This window comes from Gallinula chloropus (genome assembly GCF_964237585.1).
Source record: "Gallinula chloropus genome assembly, chromosome: 10".
Taxonomy (NCBI): domain Eukaryota; kingdom Metazoa; phylum Chordata; class Aves; order Gruiformes; family Rallidae; genus Gallinula; species Gallinula chloropus.
In genome coordinates this window covers 7,283,101-7,300,795 of record NC_140095.1, presented here as the reverse complement: position 1 = coordinate 7,300,795, position 17,695 = coordinate 7,283,101, and the positions used below count along the sequence as shown (strand labels likewise).

Here is a 17,695-nt window from a genome sequence, read left to right as displayed (position 1 = left end):
CTGAGCAGCACACACAGTGACCTCACAGACCCCGCGGTGGGTCCAGGGAGCTCACCTCAGGCCAGCATCCTAAGGCCACTGAGAGCAAGGGCGGCATTTACAGCCCCAGGCAGTGCTGTCTCTACTTACGGTGAAGCTATGGATGCAGCCTACTTTGGCAAGCAAGGAGGGGAAATACTTTCCCATACAGCCCTGCATTTGGGAGGCTTTCTCTGTGCAGCATGCTGATCACAGAGCTGCTCAGTATTTACTCTTAGGAGTAGCGAGTTATCAGCTGCTTGGGGAGGTGGTCTACGGTTTATACCCGAATTCTTCATTAAGCAGAGGCGATGGTGGCATTCGGCACCGACGGTACATGGAAACAGGGAAGGGGCTGTGAGGAGCCGCACAGCACCTGGCTCACAGCAGAGCTGAGAGCTCACAGTGCCTTTGTCGGCATGGCAAACCTGCACCAAGAGGCTGGACGAGCACAGCTCACCATGAAACAGCCAGGGCCTGCCGACGGCAGGAGAGAAAGAGCAGGGCTGGGGCTGCGCGAGGAAGTGTGGGTGGGGGCAGAGAGCCAGGTCAGGAGCCCTGCCAGGGTCCCCTTGCAGAAGATGCTTAGCTACCAGACTAGCTTGAAAGAGATATTGGTTAGGGGGGTTATTACTTTTTTCTTTAATGCAATTTGCCAGGGTAATTTCTAAATGTCTGCAGGCTGATGCAAGGAATGGACTGACAAAACTGCCCTCAGAAGCACTTGTGAGATGCTTTGGCAGGGCGGGGAGCACAGAATCCCTACACCACCCCCAAACTCCCCAGGTTCCATGGGTTTCTGTGAATATCTGCAAGGTCCAGTTTGAAGTGTTCCCTCAGGAACCCCCATCTGCTTTTCACTCACGTACAGGGCACAGCTGCCTCCTACCACCCAGGCACTCACCCCTGAATTTGACTCTCAGTGTCTACTGCCGCTGGATGTAACGACTCCAATCCAACACTTGGCTGCTAATGATATACTATTTGCTTGTCACTTGCCAAAACAGTGGCTCCCTCCCACTTTCCCAGGATAAAACAATCCAAACTGTTGCTGCTAACAATAGAGCTAGTGTTTACAATTAATTACTGGAAATATTTTAAGTTTTGTGGATTGTTCACTGTGAAAGAAACAATTACAGATAAATCTACATGTGAGTCACAATAGCCAAATTCCTCAGGTGTTTAAATAACTCTGTAAATCACAGAGACACTGCACATGCAGAAGCTCTTTTAAAACAGCTGATGGGATGATTTCTGCCTCATGCAGGAGAAAATGGATACATCAGAGTGAAGCTGAATTCCTCTCCAACCCTCCACAGGCGCCAAAGCTGATGTTGGGTGATTTATCATCCCACGCACTTGCTAAAACTCCTTCAGAAGACCGTGGCAGTGAGTGCTCAGTTGGGCTGGCCACACTTCCTTTTGTTCTTTGCCTTTAGAAATGAAAAATGTCTTTCTGAACAGTATCTTTCAAGGGAAAAAAAGCCACATAGGGTTCAAGAGGTTTTAAATCGAGGGTGTATTTGGATTCTCCTATTTGCCCTCTTTCCCATTAGGGAAGGACAATATCAAAACATGCTTCGTGTTTTACACCAAATACGTTACTAACTGTAATAAAAATTCAATTAGCTCCAAAGTTTCATCATATTTTTTAAAGTTTCTGTAGCTTTTGGTACATTTTTTTGTGATCTGTATTAATAGTTCAAAAGGACAAAGCCCTGTCCTACTTCTGCCTGCCACCCTTGCTCAGAAGGAGATGTCCTATTTGACTTTAAAGAAGCTTGTGGAGGCTGCTGGAGAGGAAGCTCAAACAAGATACATTTCTACCCAGAGAACAAGGACCACACCATTTGTTGTTACACAATCCTCTTCCTTACTTTCCAACCACTGTTGTTGCAACACCCCTGAAAAATCAGATGTGTGGGACCCCTCTCACCCTCCCCGAGCAAGAGGAGGTTTCCTCTGTTGAAATGGATTTTCCCTATTTCCTCTTAGAAATAGATTTCTAAGCTGGCTGCTGACAAGGGCCCCATTTCCCCACACACCCATAAGTGACAGCAGTGGTATCTGGCAGTTCAGGCTGGCTGATGGAACGGGATGCTGCTTTTCAGGGCAGGTGCCCTGACCCAGGAAAGCCTTAGTGAGTGCTGAACGGGCCCTACACAGAGGAGGAGAGCCTGGGTGGGCAGGGGCTGCAGCCACCCCCCTGCACCGGGGGCCAGCTCCCAAAGAGGCAGGAAAAGAAAACCCCTCCCCAGCCCTCTGCGAAGACTTGGAGGAAGCTGCAGACAGAGGCTTTGCTTCCACTGCTTTAAGTAGGTTATGGGCACCAGGAGGGACCAGAGCCTGTAAATGAACTTGCATACTCATCTTCTCTCTGCCCACCTGCAATACCAAAGGGTCCAACTCCAGAATAAAGGGGATGGGACTCCCTGAAGAGAGCTGCATCTGAGGCAGAGCCAGCTCCAAACTTTCCAGGCTGAATCAAGCCTCACAAGACTCAGTAAGTTCCTGGGCAATTAGTTCAGCCCTTCAAACCTTTCTCCTAGACACAGGAGGCAGCGAAGGGCTGGGTCACGTTTTCCTACACTTGCTGAAGTTTAGAAGCTGAAGCTCAGGGAAAACAAGACATGTGCCAGCTTGAGATGTTCAGACTGAGAATCCTGCATATGTTCCAGCTGGGAAGCAAGGAGATTTTGGGGCTGGATTTTACAAATCCACAGCTCTCTTTTATGGAGGTGTTAAGAGTGACTAATTAGAGTGCTGCAAAAATAAAACTATCCAACTTAGGTACAGTATTCCTCTGCACTGCCTGTGTCAGCAGGTTAGTGCCCAAGACTGTTGGCCAATACAGCTCTCCTGTAATGCGATGTCAACAGCAAACTGCATCACAGTGAACATCAACCAAACCCAGTGCCACAAGTGATTTTCCTCACATTTGTGAGCAGTTTCATTCTGTAAATATCTCCATTCTGACTGCAGTCCAAAACATCTCTAAGATGGTGGCAGAAAACAGGTGAAAACTCATCTCTGGTTTTCAGACTGAACTAATTTCCAGGAATTCAAAATCTCTAAAATCTCTACTATTGTTCCTCTGCATCCTCTTTAATTCTGAAAATATCTGACCTGTGCTTCAGGTTCTCTGTTTCAAAGCTACACAAGCCTGCTGAGACTTCACCCATGTGCACGTGGCTGCACACCCCAGGAGTGTGTGTCCCAGGAACACACATACATGAAATGAAGAACCAAATAGCAGGGAGAAACATTTTGCTCCATTTTCTAGAATGCCTACAATGAAACCAGACAGTTTTGGCAGCATCTCCACATTTATGTGGACCACAAAATGCAAATCAATTTGAGGCTCTTTACGAGTACAAGAAATATCCAGTTAATGAATGTTTTGTTCTCAGGGAACCAGACCTAGAAAATAGCTTAATATTAGTTCTGTTAGAATTGATTGAAGTCCTACTCTGCTGTCTCTCCAGCACAGACACTAACACCTCCATCTCTCTCTGTATGAGCTGCTCTCCACGCTGCCAGTTCCTTCACACCACCTTTCACAGCAAACAGATTAAAATCCAAACCACTATTTATTGAAAGATCAGACTCAGTGAATGAAGGAAACAAAGGGAAAGGAGAAGATAAAATGTTCATTAGTTTACCCTGTCACTTAGCTTGAGGTAACTTCAAGTAGTATATTGCCCTGAACCACACTAAGGAGACATTTCCAAATGCAGGGAGAATTTAAGCATAAGGATTTGAGCAGTCACTGCCGACCTCTGATTGCTCTGCACAATATTTTATCATGAAGGACACAGAGTCCTCAGGAAGGTGATGGTGCTTTTGGTGCACACGCAGCTCACCCTGCCTCTGCAGGCTCCCAGCTTTCTCAGTCCATTCCCACACCATGTAAAGGACAGACTCAAACATTCCCACTTGTTGATGGCCACAAACCTTCTCACTGGTGCCCTACATCCTCTGCCCACACCTATTCATGATCTCAAAACATCAATGCAAGAAATTACTTCCCCTGTGCTAGAGGCATCTCCCCATCTGCTCAGTGTGCTGTGGGAGCCCCTCTCTCTCATCCTCCAGGACATCTCACCTGTCGCCCCAGAGCTAGTACAGAACAGGGCAGGCCCTCACCGCACCTGACAGGTAGTGAAGGGAGATGGCCAAGCTATTCCACTGCAATGTTGCTTACAAGAGCCACTGTGCTGTCCCAACTTCCTTCAACTGCAAAGAGTTAAACCAGTTAAATTCTCTTCTGACCACGTATCCAGCAACAGAGTTCCTGAACTCAAGAGGCGCAGAAGAAACAAACTCTCCTGACCTGCTGGAAAGGATCATGACTCCCATGACAGGACAGGGAACAAGCATTGCCTGCCCACTGTGGGAAGACAGCTATGCCTGTAGCATGCTCAGCATCACAAAGCTTGTCCACAGCACTGTCAGCCTCTCAAAGCACAGCCCTGAAACTACCAGCACCATCAAATCCACTACCTGCTGCAGAAAGTGAAGGAGGCAGTGACACTGCAGCAGACAATGACTCTGGGACGTGCTCTTCAAAAGTGGCTTTGTTATTTCAGCCATCCTATTGCTGTTATTTCAGCCATCCTATTGCTGTCACATAACATCGGTGACTCCTACCTGACAAAGGCCAGGAGCAGTGCTCCACAGCGAAAAGCTGCAGGCAAATGCTGTGCCAGACTAGCTGCTTAATAGCATCCTTGCCCTTTGCCGCTGGCAACAGCTGCAGGGAGCTCCTGAGCAAAACGTCCTGTCCACAGCAAATCTGTCTGCTTTGGGTGGTACTCAGCAGGGTGGCCTCTGCTGTCTGAGGATGGAAAACAGTGCGCACAACATGAATAACGACGCCTTGGCTTTGACCTCCCGCTCTCCTAAATCTCACATGCTTGGGAGCTATCTCATAACGCTTAACAAAATACAATGAAACTAAATCACGGCAAGCAGGCAAGTGACAAGCAATTAACTGAGGCAGAACTCTACAGCTGGAACCCAGGTAGGGCTCAAAAAAAGGACAGCAAGCTGGTGAGGATGACCAAGGGCGCTGATGCTCTCTGCAGCTTGGCCACGTCACACTCCCAAATCGCATCCCAGCGAATTCAGAGCAGTGGGTGCAGGGAGACACAGACCTGGAACCTGGCACCAGGTCACAGGGAAAGCATGGATGGAATCGGATCTCCTGCAACAACGTCTCACCTCGTCCTCCCTCAAGAGTTCGATGTATAGAGCAGTGAAGCTCTTCACACAGATTGCGTTACGCTCCTGGCAAACAGGGCAGAAACACACCCATCAGGTACATGAGCCTGAATGGTGCAGGCTGCAGCAGGGAAGCACCTTCCCACGGAAACACAGGGAGATGATCAAAGGCTCGCTCCTCACCTCTTTATCTTCCAGTAATTCAGTACTGTTTGAAACATTCTTGCAGGTGGAAAACATTGTGAAATACACAAATGCCGCCAGTATCTGCTTATAGCTGCTTAGCTATTTTTACCCATATAATTCAGGCATATTAACTGAAAACACAAGGCTTGACTATAAACCCCACGGAGCACTGGTGTCCAAGTGGAAGCATGTCCCTCAGCTGCCAGATGCAATGCTCAAGCCAGGAAGCAAAGCTGCACCTGCGCTCCCCAGCTCTGCCAGGCCATCAGCCTTGGCTCCAGCACTACTGTGCAGAGTGAGGCAAAAGCAGCAGCGCAGCGGGGTGAAGGGGAAGCACCTGAGGCAAAGGGGGAAAGCCAAAGCTTTGTGTTTTCTGGGAGATTGGAGCCTGAGATGTCGGTGGGGGCACTGATCATGGGGCTGAGATACTAACTTCCCACCCCAGCAAGCTTCTAGTAATTTTCTATCTGGTTCTGATGCGGATGGGGGTTAAGGACAACTCTAGCAATACTTTCCAGGCACAACCTGCAAAGAGACGTGACAAGATTCGTTCCAAGTCAGAGCATTTCCAGTTTTCAGAACACCCCACAACCCTCAGGAGGTGCAGGAAAGCTTCAGGTTTGGGCCAAACTTTTGGTCCAACAACTAATTTGCTCAGCAGAACGTGGGAAAGCATTTGCTCCAGAGGTAGAGCATCACATTTTAACTTACACAGCATTCCCCTAGGTCGGAGTTGGGCTCTGGGTGACCTTCAGAACTGCTGTGTGCTCTCCTGTGAGCTGCTGAGCGGCAGCAACAACCGGTGCCCGAGGAAGGAACACGCGCAGCCCTCGGATTCCTGCACTGCGTGAACTTTTGAACTGCAAGCACTTCACCTCCATCAATAGTCAGGGCAGAGGGAAGAGAAAGGCAGCATCAGCTAAAAAAAATGCAAATGCAGTCGTGTAAAGTGCTGTAGCTGATGGCTTTACCCAGAAAATGTCTGATCAGAACATTCCCTTTGTTTGACAGTGTACTTTCCTGGAGGGCTGCAGGGAGCCACGTGCAGCCTGGCGCTGGGTTGTGGAGGTGATTAGAAAGGATAGGGCAGCAGCTCAGCTCTAACGTTCCCAACTCCTGCCAAGTAGAAGATGCCAAATTGCTCTTTTGATGTCTTCAAGCCCTGGAAATGTAAGGCACTTTCCTGAAAGAGCAGTCCCTGGTCCGCTTTCTGTCCCAACACCAAACCCACTCCACATGCAGGTCTGGTGGCTGCCTACACAAACAGCAACTGACCCTGTGGGGCCAGATTTCCCTTGCAGCACTGCACACGCTGCTGCCCATCATTCAGTACATAGAAATGTCCACCAGGCAGGATTTCCCTCAAACCCTAGTGCAGTTCTTCATCTAGATGCCCACAGCCTGGCTAATTCTGTATGCACAGGACTGCAACCACAACCTTCTGTTAGCTCACACATTAAAATCTCAGATAAAAATAAGATAATAATTAGATAAAAATAAACACCACATTAAAGGGATTCAGATCCACTCAAGGACATGTTTTCAATTCCTGGGGCGCTAATATCACAGTTTGGGGTCATGTCTGACTCTCTCAGCGAAGCATGTAACCTGGTGTGCCAATTCAATTACCCTGGCTTATTAGGATTAGCAGGCAGCAATCCTCTCTGCACCAACACAAAAGTTTCCTGCTTCCCAGTTTTCCTTTGCATGCATCGTTCCCAGTTCAGACAGCAATGTGCAAGTCCCTTGTTAGGATTAAAACTCCAGGGTGATGATGTTTCCCCACTGCATCACAGAGTTATATCTACAAGGGATGAAATTTTTCCTAAGGGGAATTGTTCTTCCCCAGAGATGCTGTGCAGGCACCTGATGAAACATGAGGACCTAATGGCATTGTCCTTTACAGGTCTGTGTGCACACCCTGTAGAGAGCAAGCCTCAGCTCACACAGTTTGATGTGCTAAATCAGGGCCCTTACCTGTGTTTTCACCTGGTAATCAAAAAATCTATGGGTCTGATGTGTGGCATCGCTCACCAGAAAGATGCAACAGCAGCCTGGGAAAATATAGCCAGGAGCTCAGCCCTGAGGTGTAGGCAGGCAAAGCTCAAACTGTTGTCAAAACATGTGAGGTGCACTTCTGGAACTGTGCTCTGAGTAGCTACATCTTGTGAACATGGCTTGTTTCATCCATGTTTCCCTGCATAGAAATTTGACAGGCAGAAACATTCGTTTTGCCAGAGCACTAAAAGCCCCCCACGTTCAGCACTGCTCTCCAGCACCTCCCCAGCCGGCTGCTCCCTTCCGAGGTGCCACCCTCCCTCCCCGCTAAGGGCCCTTCAGCGGAACGATGCACATGCATCCCCCGGGTTTCCTAGAAACCTGCCTCCAGCAGCACAACACGGATCCTCGCCCTCCTCTTCTCCATTAGCTGTTCTCAGCCGCAACATAAAATGTCCTGTGCCTACCCACTGGCTCTCAGAGGCTGCAGCTGTGGCCATCCATGGAAACTCGGGGCACTTCCCAACTAGCCACCCACAGAACCAGCCTGCCTGGGGGAGGAGAGCTTTCACAGAGCAAGAGAAAAGCAAACACTGGTGTGTGTGAAGAGCTGCAGTTGTTGAATATGTCAAGAAAGTAATGTTTGGATTGAGGAAAACCAAACAGATGCTGCAGAGCTCTGCCAGGAAAGGACAGCTCTGTTACCCAGTTCATGTCTTCCTTCCAACTTCCCCAGGCCAAGGGGCAGGCCAGCTCCCCTCCTGCCAGTGCTGCCTCCCCCAGCCTGCTGTGCAGGTGCTTTGGCCCAGTGAACGTCACCTCATTTCTGCTGCCGTGCGGTTAAACTCCCCAGTCCAGCCCTGCCTCAGCCTCCCTGTCTCGAGGGGCACCAGCACAAGTCATCCCCTCTGGTAACTTGTGGTAACTTGGATACTGGAGGTACCTGGGCACACCTGCCTTCATTTCTGACCCACCTGCTTTGAAAACATGGATACAGTTTATGGCTTTGGTCACTTTTGATATATTAAATATAATCCATCTTACAACAGCCGTTATCCCCCTTCACCTGAGGCATCCGAAACTGAATGAAAGGGGAAAAAACTTCACACCTTGCTTAGAACCTGGGATGCATTTTGGTCAGAAGTGCTGCTGTGGTACCACAGAGCTCTAACCCACATTGCCCAGGTGGGTACGACCCCCTGCCATGCACTTTGGCACCTTCCTGCAGGGGAGGAGATATGGGGTGCCTAGAGCACCCTGCACCCACGGCCAAACACCTCTCAGAGATGCAGAAGCTTCTTACCATGCAAAGAGCCACCATGTAAGCAGTGCCATGACTCAGAGACCCTGAGCAGGTGCCCATCACTGTGCCATTTCATTCTCTGGGTAATGATTTTGGATAAGCAGCACGGCACTGGACATACACACCCAGGTGTGCCCCCCCACCTCACAGGAGGGAGTACTTCAGCAGTTACACTTCTCTATTTGCATCTAAACCTACAATGGAATTACCAGCCAATGAAGTGTTCTGAAAGTGTTGGTGAATTAACATGATTAATATAAAGTTTGATTAATGAAATATTTATACTCAAAAAGCATAATTTAATTTTTGAAAAAATTGTAAATCTTATGGGGTTTTAATAAAGATTAAACAAATAGCAAAATAAGCAATTGTAGAAGAATGTTAGGTTTCTAAGTGGAGAAATAAAACATCTTTAGTTTTCTCCTTACCTTTGCCCCAAATCAGCATGAGTTTGTAACTTGCTTTGGTCAATCTTGATCTGCTTTTTAAAAGGATTTTCCTCAAAAAACATGTACAACCCACACTGACTCCCTTTTACATATTAGGTGACATTAAATGCTGTAATTGGCCAAACCTCTGCTAAACATTAAGTTCCAAGATTTTCACCTCTACAGAGTTAAATATTTTCCGTTGCAAAAATCCACTTGCTTCCTAGAACTCATTCCAAACATCAAAGATCCAGCAATTCACACCACAAGAGCTGCTGCTGATAAAGGCTGGAAGATTACCAACCTGGAAGTTAAAAAAGTTAGAAAACATTTTGCATTTTACCCTTTTGGATTATTGTGGAACAAAAAGAAGCTTCAAAGCACTGCAGCCTACTGGCATACAAAGCTGAAGTCTCTAATCACCTCTTTTGTGGGGGCATTTCATGGCTCTGCCTGGATGTGCTGCACTTTCAGCAGCACACAGCACCAGTAACCCGAGGGCAGGGAATAAGCACACACATATGCTAATGCAACAGAACGTATAGCACACTACATACAATGCCCATTTTTCTTCATTTCAAACCTTCAAGCTGGGTCTAACTACAGCATTCCAGGCCGGTGCTGCGTGCCATGGGAAGCAATCAGGGACACACACACAGCTTATTTCAATTTAATCATTGCTATCCACTCTTAAGACCAGCTATTTGAGATCCCTGTGCCCTGCTGCCAGGAGTTAGTTGTATTTCTAAGGAAACGAGCAGGGAACAAGGCAAGAGGGAAGGGAAGAAATCCAGAGCTGGTAACTGCATAGGAGCCAAAGACATTCTGGCAGAAAGACGGGAGAGTGGAGACTGGAAGCGGCCCCAAATCTGTAAGTCCTGCCCAACTCTAAGCAAGCCCCACTCCCACACAAGCTCTGGCACAGGGCTGCTGAGGACACGGGAAAGCAGGGCTCAAACAGCTCCCACACCTCTGTGCCACCCATCACAGGTGGGTCCCAGGCACAAGGCTGAGCATCCTCCCACGCGCCTCTGCGCTTCGGAGACACCAGCGTTTCACACCAAGTGGCACATTCTGATGAACACTTGTTGGTCATCACAATTTTTCCAAATTGCTTCTGACTGAGTGCTGAAATCAAACAGTTTTGTGGCTGAGTGCTGTTCCTACACCCACTGCAAAGACAATTCCCTCGAAAATCCTGCCTGTCAAACCCTCAGCTCCCAGTGCAGGCAGACGACCACATTCCTGACCTGCCAGGCTGCATCAGACGATGATCAGAAGAGACTAGGGAGAGAAAATGAGATGTCAATGCCATGTCTTGGCCCTTGGGCACAGCCAGGAGAAACCAATTCAGCCATTTGTGCAGCTCACTCAGGCGGCTGCAGGCTCAGGTCTCCGACCAGGGGAAGGATGCTCTCCTTGCTTTGGAAGGAAAATGGGTGGAGAACTGAGATCTTCTCTCTCTCAACAAAATACCCTGGTCAGAGTCTTTAGGACACACATATTCTTTCACAACAGTGGCAGGCTGTCAAGTTTCTTTGAGGCAAAAGAAGGGCAACTTTCAAAGCTTATCTTTCTGCCAAACCTGAACAGATTTTTGAGGGATAAAGGCAAGTCTGTTGCTTCTCTGGGATGAGTTTCAAAGGCCTATTGAGAATAAAGCTGCTGCAAACCAGCTTACAAAAAGTTATTTTGTAATGGTACTTACTGGGCAAAGTAAATACAGGCAGCTCCCCTGCCCAAATCTACCATCATTCTCCTGCAGTTGTAGGTCTAGGGCTGAAAGGGACCCATTCCCTGAGCATTACTGATCTGCTTTTTTTCCTTCTGAGCAAACCAGAGATTGTTCTGGCACTGGGAACTGAAAGGCACGGCCACAGCCGGCAATCTTAGGGGCTTAGATCAGTCGGATATTCTTACAAAGACTGATGAGTCGAGCGATGCTGAGTGGCTTCCTGGTAAATAAGGCACTTAAAAATGAGCTGGTCAGACACAAATCCTGATACTTTTGGACAATAAGCCTCTTCGAAGCAAACATTCCTTCAGAACAAAGCCTAGATATCGGTCACCATAAAAATGGCATGAGTGACATTTTAAGCAAAGGGAATTCCTCCTATTAGTTCTTGCAGAATCAAACTACTGCACCAGGGTCCCTGTGATATTTGGGTTGGGGTCTTGAATCGGAACACGGTTACTCACATCCCACAGACTCCCACTCCCAAGTGAGAGCGGTGCTGCTTTCTGCCGGGGCAGCCAGGGTCAGAGCTGGGGCCTGCAGCTCTTGGGACAGCAAAGTCCACGTATCAAGAAATCTCTGAGTTATGTTTCACTTCTGCTGGGGGGGGGAGGGGAAGGGTGGAGAAATGATAGAGCAAACATAGTTAATCCCTTATTCCTTGATTTTCCTCCTCTGCTGTAATCGAATTTGCCCACAAATGGCGTGTAACCATCCCCGCTGCTGCTGCTGCGGAGGTACGCGGCGCAGTCAAAACAAGAAATTCCCCCTGCTCCAGCAATCTGCTAATCCCAACGTTTCCATGACGAATATGGAAATGGCTGATTCTAGCCACAAATTTGGTCACGATTGGCTGCAGACTGTAAAAACACAGAAAAATCTCTATTTCTGCAGCTAGGTGAAAGCAGAGAAGCGTTTGTGTGCGCATCAGCTGCTGTGCTGGCCCTCTGCCTTTCAGTGGTGTCGTGGTCTGTGGGTTTTCTCCCTAACTCATTTACTGTTTTATTGCTTATGTTTGCTGGAGGATATACAAGCAACTCGAAACTCTCAAGTCCATCCTAATCTTGTATCGAAGCACTAACTGCTAATGTACAAAGAGAGGACCAAGCACTCCCCTCAGCTTTGTTAGAGTTTGATCTGTATTGAGGTCTCAGTGTTTCTTCTGTTCCCAGAACCCCCAAATCCTTACTGCTTTAGGGATTTTCAAGTGACAGTAATTCCAGAGCCAGAGGGTGGGTGACATCAGAAGCAACCTCAGAAGTCTCTTGTCCAATTCCCTCCTCAAGGCAAGCTTAATTACAGCAGGTTGCTCAGGACTGTATCCAGTTAGGTTTTGAGTATCTCCAAGGATGGACATACTGGGAAGGGCTGTTTAGTTACTCTCATAGCATGGAATTTCTTGTATTTCAATTTGTGCATATTGCCCCCTGTCCTGTCACTGGGTAGGACTAAGGAGAGCCTGGCTCCAACATCTCCCTCCCATACACTGATAAGATCCCCCTGAGCCTTCCCTGCTGCAGGCTGGACAGTCCCAGCTTCCAGGCTTTTCCCGTATGTCAGATGCTCTAATCACTTCATAATCCTCATGACCCCTCAGTAGACTCAGTACAGCCAGTCCCCATCTCTCTGGGATCCCAGCACTGGACATGGCACTCCAGATGTCTCACCAGTGCTGGGCAGAGGAGCAGCATTGCCTCCCTTGACCTGCTGGAGATGTTCTCCCTAGCACAGCCCAGGAAGCTGTTAGCCACCTTTGCTGTGGGGACACATTGCTTGTTCCCCAGGACCCCAGCCAGGCTCCACCAGGAATGCCACGCAGCCTTCCTGGTCTCAGATACAAGTAAAGCAAACATGGTAGAAGGAGGCATTATCTTTTACTAGGGCAACACAGAGTGCTGGAAAAGGCAGAGAAGAGGAAACCAAACAGTAAATCAAGTTGAAATGCCACCAGTTGAGGAGATGAGAGGAAGTAATTTCTGCCCCAGAGCCACCACCAAAGCAAACAGCACACATCTCAGACTGTCCAGGGGCGCTCCAGTGCTTCCACTGCTTTACTGGTAGGACTGCAAGTCTCAGAAGTAGGAATCTTCATCCCACAAGACAAGGCATGTGGCTCATAACCAGCTGAGACGAAGTAGCCAATTACATTGGATAAAGTTTTCACAGTCAAATTGACTGATTTCTAGAAATCCTCTAGAAATCCAGCACACTGCTGCCCACTCTCAGAGAAAAGGTCTTGCACTTGATGGACCATTCCTCTCAACTTTCAGGCAATTTCTGGGCTCCTCCTAAACTTATTGATTCAGGCTTCCCATTTTCATTAAAACAAGGAATTAAATCTTGTACTCTTGAACTGTGCTGCAACATATCCTCCAGCACTGCTGCCTGCAGCTGGAGTAACCGAGCCAGCCACAGGTCCCACAGCCAGTGCCCAGCCACGAGTGGGGTGTGAGGGGGCAGTGCAAGCAGAGCTGTCAGCTGCACTGAAGCTGGAAGGGGTCAGCACAGGCCACTTGAGCCCAACCTGCTGGGATCCACCACATGCTGACTGATATTAACCCCTCTCTGGAAACTCCTCACTTCAGAAATATCCTGTTTAATTTACTTGTTCTTAAAACAATGTATATGGGTGTGTTTTGCTTTTAGGTCATTACACCAAAGACACACAGCTTCAGGTATATGTGGGAGCCTCTTCACTAGAAAAGGCCTTCAAGCTGCTTGGAAGAGCACGTAGTTACTGAGATGGTGGTGTATTTGCAGAGGTCTGGATCTAGTGCTGTTACAACAGCTTCTTCAAGCCCTTGTATTAGCAGCAGTATTTAACTCCTACCTAAATCCTGAAATATTCCAATAGATGTACAAAGATAATAAATAATAAGTAGATTATAACCTAATAATAATACAAACAAACCCCACTTTACTCAATAAAAGATAGACACAACAATATCAAAAAGAGCAGTTAGACCTGGGCATCATTAACAAGGTGCCCTCTGGCAGAGAAGCCAACCCCACATGAGTGCTCCTTCCCCTCTGCTTAGCACTTGTGCGAGCACCCCCAGAGTACCCTGACTGGTTTGGCGCACCCCAGTCCATGACAGGCATGCACACACTGGAGCATGGGCCAGCAGAGGCTATTGGGACAGTCAGGTGCTGGAGATGCTGAGGGAACAGGTGGACAACACTAAGGAATCCAGCACATAGTGGTGATTGACTTCTATTAACTATTTGGAGAGCCAGGGGATCCTCTGGGTATCAGTCTAGAAGAGCACATGCAACAGGCTGAAGTCAGCCAAAACCAGCAGCGTTGTTCTGTGATGCTCTTTCCTGCCAGGTAAACAGCGACTAAAAGTTATGAAATTCTGAACTGGCTTTGAAAATAGCCAAGAAAATCAACGGAATTTCTTCTGACTTGCTCTGTCCAACTGTGTGCCCTACTAACCAGCAACATCCCACAGTTAACACATCAGAGCCAAGAGGAGATAACTCTGGAACACAAGTTTTGATAAATATAGCTGAGCAGCCACTGCCAGCAGGCATCAGCAAGATTGAATCCCACTGTAAATGTTCAAATGTGTGACCAGATGCTGGATTTTTACTGCTCGTGGACTCCAACAAAAAGCAGTGTCTTCACCAGAGAGTCAAGCCAATCACAAGACAACAAAGTAATAGAGAACAGACACGTTCAGCCAAACATTATCTACATTTAGTGGAAATCAGACCCAGCTCTCAGGTTTCTGGCAGGTTGATAAGACGTCCCTTGGTGTCACAGCAGCCACCATGCCCAGCACATTGTGTTCAGCTCTTGCAGTGCTTAAACACAACTCTCAGCTTCAAGTGCAACTCAACGCTTAGACCATCACACAGTTGTGCTTGCATTTTAAAGGCTATCACGCACATCCCAGATGATGGCACAGCCATGGATGCATTAGAAGAACAGAGAAAGGTGAACTAGAAACCCTGCACACAGATGCTGTTGTAAAATTTTAACCTACCCTATGGTCTTGTACCAGGAGCACAGGATTTTACACTTGGTCACAAACTTGCCACAATCAGGTGCCCTGCACATCCCTTTCCCATTTCTGAGTGATTACTTGATGTTTGATATTTGATATTTCCTAAGAACATTTTTTTATTTAAACTACTAGAAAATCCAAACCAGTTTGCAATTCAAAAGTATATATATGATCTGAGCAACAGATTCAATGGAAACAGAGACTTACCCTAGAAATAATGAGACACAGAAATGCAGAGGCTCTGGCAGAGAATATTTCAAAACAGCAGAAAGACTTGCCCAAGTTACTGAGTCTTTTTGTTTTCTAAACAATGTTCATTCTGTTTGGTAAGGATGTGCCCCTGACAGTGCTTTCAACTTTCTGCTCAGCAGTACCCTGGAATTTTTAAATTAACCCTGAAGGAAATTGAGCGAAGCTCAGGCAAACACTATACAAACCAGACCTCCTGAAAAATCAGCATTTCCCAGCCAATATTTATGGATTTAAGGATTAAAATCCCCAGGATTTCTGCTGGCTTTCTCAATTTTCATGAGCTTCTCCTCCCCTTCTTTGTAGAAATACATCCAAATTTTTTTCCCCTCTTGATAATCCTTACAAAGCACACATCATTAGCACTGCACACTTAGTGCTGGTGTACTGAATATGCAACACTGCCTCTAAGAACACTTTCTGAGAGAGAAACCACAAGGTATCGGGAAGAATTTCCTGTGTATCTACATTTTATTCCCTCCTCAAAGGGATTTGGGAATAAACAGGTCTCTTCTGCAAGTGCTCTGCATATGGAGCCACCGAGTTTCTCCTCCTCACGCACGCCTGCACGAAGGATTATAATATTTCGGATGCTTCTCACCCCCCAAGCCCCTCCACAGCAATTTCCTCATGCCCACACGTTTCCTCCACCACCTTGCATCCCACTCTCCTCTGGAAATTACACCTCACATAAACACTGCTGGGTTACTTGCGAGTGGCACATGTTCATTTCCTCCTCCCTTCTTAATATAAATTTATCTCCTAGCAAATATACAGCAGCGATAGGAAAAGGAAAACAGGAGATCTTACCTTTTGATGGTCTTCTTTGTTTCGTTTGTAGAGAAGAGAACGTACCCATTACAGCACCCATTGCAAAAGCTACTTGGGAGTTTTTGGGGAGGATTTATTTTGGCTGGGTGGGCTTTTTTAAAAATTCTTTACAAACCCCCCCACCCCCCACCCCCCTCACCGCCAGTGGAAAAAAAAATAAATCTATGTGCAAGGCTCCCAAGAACAAAACAAAACAGAGGAAGTCAAGAGAAGAAAGAAAAGAAGCAAGGAGGAGGGAAAAAGCAAAGCACTGCAGCTCAGCGTTCAGCAAGCGTTAAGCTTTAAGGGTGGGATTTTTTTTAAGTCAACACACATGCACTGACTCACAGCCGGCTGCACTGTTATTATTCAAAACAGCTCCCCATCAAAATTTAAATGCTAGGTAGATTCCCTCAGACCAGAGCTGGCAGCAGATGCATCAAAATATTTACTGGAGCACAGCCACATAAACACACAGGCTAATTCTTCCTCCCGTTCCCTTATGGCTCCAACCAGCAGCCTGTAGGTCTAGCGGGGGAGCATCAGTGCATCTCTTCCAGTGAATGCTAAACTGGAGTCCTGTGGCACGCTGAGGGGCTCGGGGGGAGGCCGGGGCTTTGGGCTGGGTACCAATTCGGAATGAATGGAAATCTTCTGAGTGGGAACCGATAGTGAGGAAGGCACAAAGCCCCAGCTGCACGGGCTGCATACTCCTGCTAATTAAGAGTCTGACAGAAAGGTAGGAAGCAGCAATTTCTAACAGTCTTCTCCAGCAGAAAAGTCAGGGGGGAAATAAGTAAGTGCAACAGGGGAAAACAGAAGATTTTACCACAAATCCTTTTCCTGCACATCCCTTTCCACACGCCAGGAGCATGTGCAAGACAGGTGTTAATAAGTTATTTTCTGCTAAGTATGTATGCACACATCCTTTTTAAGGCTACTACACAGCAAACTGTTGAAACAAAATTCTGTGAGCATCCAGTGGCTCGGAGGAGGTAGAAAATCCCCTGCATGTTGTTCAGTTCTTTCATATTTCAAAGAATCAGCCTGCCTGCTCAGAAGGTGAGATAGTGAGTACACAGGTACAGGATGAGTTAAATGTAGAGGCAACTGTCAGAACCAGAATTAATTTGCTATTTGCACACCGTGAGTGAGATTAAGGCAGCATCTGTGCAAATACTCTATTTGTCTGAAGAAATTCATTCCTACACCAGAGACCACAGCACCTTGTCTAACAGGCTTCCCCAGCTTTCCTCTAACTTTGGAGCATCAAACGCAGGTCCCAGAGCCCCCAGCATCACAGTCCCTGGAGGGAAGGCCCCACGTTACCTTCTGCTCACATGCTGCCAGCAGCGCTCCCTTTGCATGCACAGGTGTATTTACACCCCGCTGTACACCAGCAGAGAGCTTTCCATTAGTTGCCAGTTACAACAGGTGTTACACAAAATGCCCTTTTTTTCCTCCCTCACTTTACAACTTAAAATGCAGCAACTGACCATGTTCCTGAGGAACGTCTGAGAGAAGGTCCTGTTTAGACTCCAGGGTCCCAAACTGAAACCTATCATTTCACAGGCAGGTACAAAGCAGTGCTTCCATTGTTGTCACAGGGGAAGCCTATCCTGGCTTGGGCAACACTCCCTGCCCCCCAAAACTCTTCCCTCAGCCTGGCCATGGCTGTGTTCCCACAGCCCCTGGGCTAACAGGCTTCTCCATCCACATGGATCTAGGTGGG

The 17,695-nt window shown here is 47.5% G+C and overlaps 1 protein-coding gene across 3 annotated transcripts in view; it reads right to left on the bottom strand.

Annotated features, from left to right (window-relative positions):
- The window catches only part of KCNIP1 (potassium voltage-gated channel interacting protein 1), a gene marked incomplete at both ends in the record, with an annotated part of 415,309 nt that overhangs the window by 239,817 nt on the left and 157,797 nt on the right, over positions 1-17,695 (bottom strand). For 2 of the 3 annotated variants that reach the window (XM_084268621.1, XM_084268622.1), the window contains one exon: positions 15,964-16,024. The exons of the other annotated variant lie outside the window; for it this stretch is intronic. In XM_084268621.1, the coding sequence (XP_084124747.1) occupies positions 15,964-16,024 (61 nt within the window). Of the gene's footprint in view, positions 1-15,963; positions 16,025-17,695 lie in introns of those variants that run through there. 3 annotated transcript variants of the gene reach the window in all.